This window comes from Cervus elaphus, chromosome 9, assembly GCF_910594005.1.
Source record: "Cervus elaphus chromosome 9, mCerEla1.1, whole genome shotgun sequence".
Taxonomy (NCBI): Eukaryota; Metazoa; Chordata; class Mammalia; order Artiodactyla; family Cervidae; genus Cervus; species Cervus elaphus.
Genome location: NC_057823.1, coordinates 43,862,573 through 43,864,537, shown reverse-complemented (window position 1 = coordinate 43,864,537; position 1,965 = coordinate 43,862,573). Strand labels below are relative to the sequence as shown.

The 1,965-nt window shown below is 41.3% G+C and overlaps 1 protein-coding gene across 1 annotated transcript; it reads left to right on the top strand.

Moving 5' to 3' along the window:
- Positions 1-651: 651 nt before the first annotated feature.
- LOC122700784 (olfactory receptor 2T3-like) lies at positions 652-1,623 on the top strand. Its single transcript, XM_043913836.1, has one exon. It carries the CDS (start codon positions 652-654, stop codon positions 1,621-1,623), a length of 972 nt encoding a protein of 323 aa, XP_043769771.1.
- Positions 1,624-1,965: the final 342 nt, after the last annotated feature.

Genomic DNA, 1,965 nt, shown 5'->3' with positions numbered 1-1,965 from the left:
GGGCAGTCTCTGCTCTGATACCCATGGTGGTTCTGCTTTACGGAGCTTCATTGTGCAAGAAACAGTTGAGTAAATTGAAATGTTTAGTGAGGGAAGTGGACTTAATGGAAACACGACAGAAAAATATTTAATGATATTTCAAATTTCAGTAAACTTAACTTGTATTAGTACAATTAGCAATATTAATGTTGACATTAGCACCAGCTTTGATTTCAGTTTCTGAATCCTGGATGGCCTACTGTGTCTAAAAGTAGAGTGGGAGCTTTAATGAATGATTTCATTCTATATTCACATTGTGTTAAAACTTACTTTGTGTTTGCTACTCTAGTTTTCTAACCATCCTATGAGATGAGTCCTTTTATATTCTCAGTTTGGGGAAAAAATAAGTAATTTACAGAGTGTAAACAACTTGTCTATTTGTACAGTTGTCACCTCCATTATGTCCGTTTCATAATCTCCTCAAAACTTGTGGCCAAAATGCAACCTGGCCTTTCAGAAATTTGAACATTTGACTTAACGTCAGTACAATTTCATATTTAAAAAAAAAAAACAGTTCTAAGTACTTTTCTGGAAAAATCTTTAAAAAATATGTGCATGTGAAATTTCTAAAAGTGATGGCTCTTCTTTTCTTCTTCAGTGAGAACTGTAACCATGTACTCAGGGAATCAAAATTCACAGAATCAAACGTCAAGTGATTTCATCCTTGTGGGGCTCTTTGGTGAAACCAAACACGCCCTCCTCCTCTACACTGTGACCTTCATCTTCTTCCTGATGGCCCTGGCTGGGAACGCCCTCCTCATCATCCTCATCTGCCTGGAGCCCCGCCTGCACACCCCCATGTACTTCTTCATCAGCCAGCTCTCCCTCATGGACCTCATGTACATATCTGTGACTGTGCCCAAGATGCTCCTGGGCCAGGTGACAGGAGATCATACAATTTCTCCCTCAGGTTGTGGGATCCAGATGTTCTTCTATCTGACGCTTGCTGGAGCTGAGACTTTTCTCCTGTCTGCCATGGCCTATGACAGATATGCTGCCATTTGCAGACCTCTCCATTATCCTTTGCTGATGAACCAGAGAGTCTGTGTATGCCTGGTGTCTGGATGCTGGTTCCTAGGAATGGTGGATGGTTTGTTGCTCACACCCATAGCCATGAGCTTCCCCTTTTGTCATTCCAGAAAAATCTTGAGTTTCTTCTGTGAGGCTCCTGCCTTGCTGAAGCTCTCCTGCTATGACATCTCCCTCTATAAAATGCTCATGTACCTATGTTGTATTCTCATGCTCCTCATCCCCATTGTAGTTATCTCAAGCTCATATGCCCTCATCCTGCACCTCATCCACAGAATTAATTCAGCCAAGGGCCACAGGAAGGCTTTTGCCACCTGCTCCTCACACATGACTGTAGTGTTACTATTCTTTGGTGCCACCATCTACACCTACATGCTTCCCAATTCCTACCACACAGCTGAGCAAGACATGATGGTGTCAGCCTTTTATACCATCATCACCCCTGTGCTGAACCCCCTCATTTACAGCTTCCACAATAAAGACGTCACAGGTGCTCTGAGGAGCAGGATGCAATTAGGACTGAGCCTAGAGAAAGTTGTAAAGGGGAAAGTCTAGGAATGACCACAACTCTTTCCACTTTTATATTATCCCTCCTTTCCTTTTTTCTCCTTTCATTTGTCTGCTGTTTACAGGGTCCCACAAACTAAGTCTAGTCATGTCTTTCTTCTTTCCTATGCCTGTGACATTTCTCTTCCATCCTGTTTATTCATCCTAATTTATCACATTAAATGTAACATTCTTATGGTCCTTTTATATATGAGTCCTTTTATCCTTTATGTCAGCACTGACATAAAGAAAACTACACATAATGCCCTCTATCTCATCTCACATCCCAAGTTCATAGATCATTTTAGTATGAGACTTGGTTTTGAACAATAGCAGTAAAAGTGAATTACT

What these genes read in the sequence shown, in the direction of transcription:
- LOC122700784 (XM_043913836.1), top strand. Translation starts at nt 652, where the DNA reads ATGTACTCAGGGAATCAAAATTCACAGAATCAAACGTCAAGTGATTTC.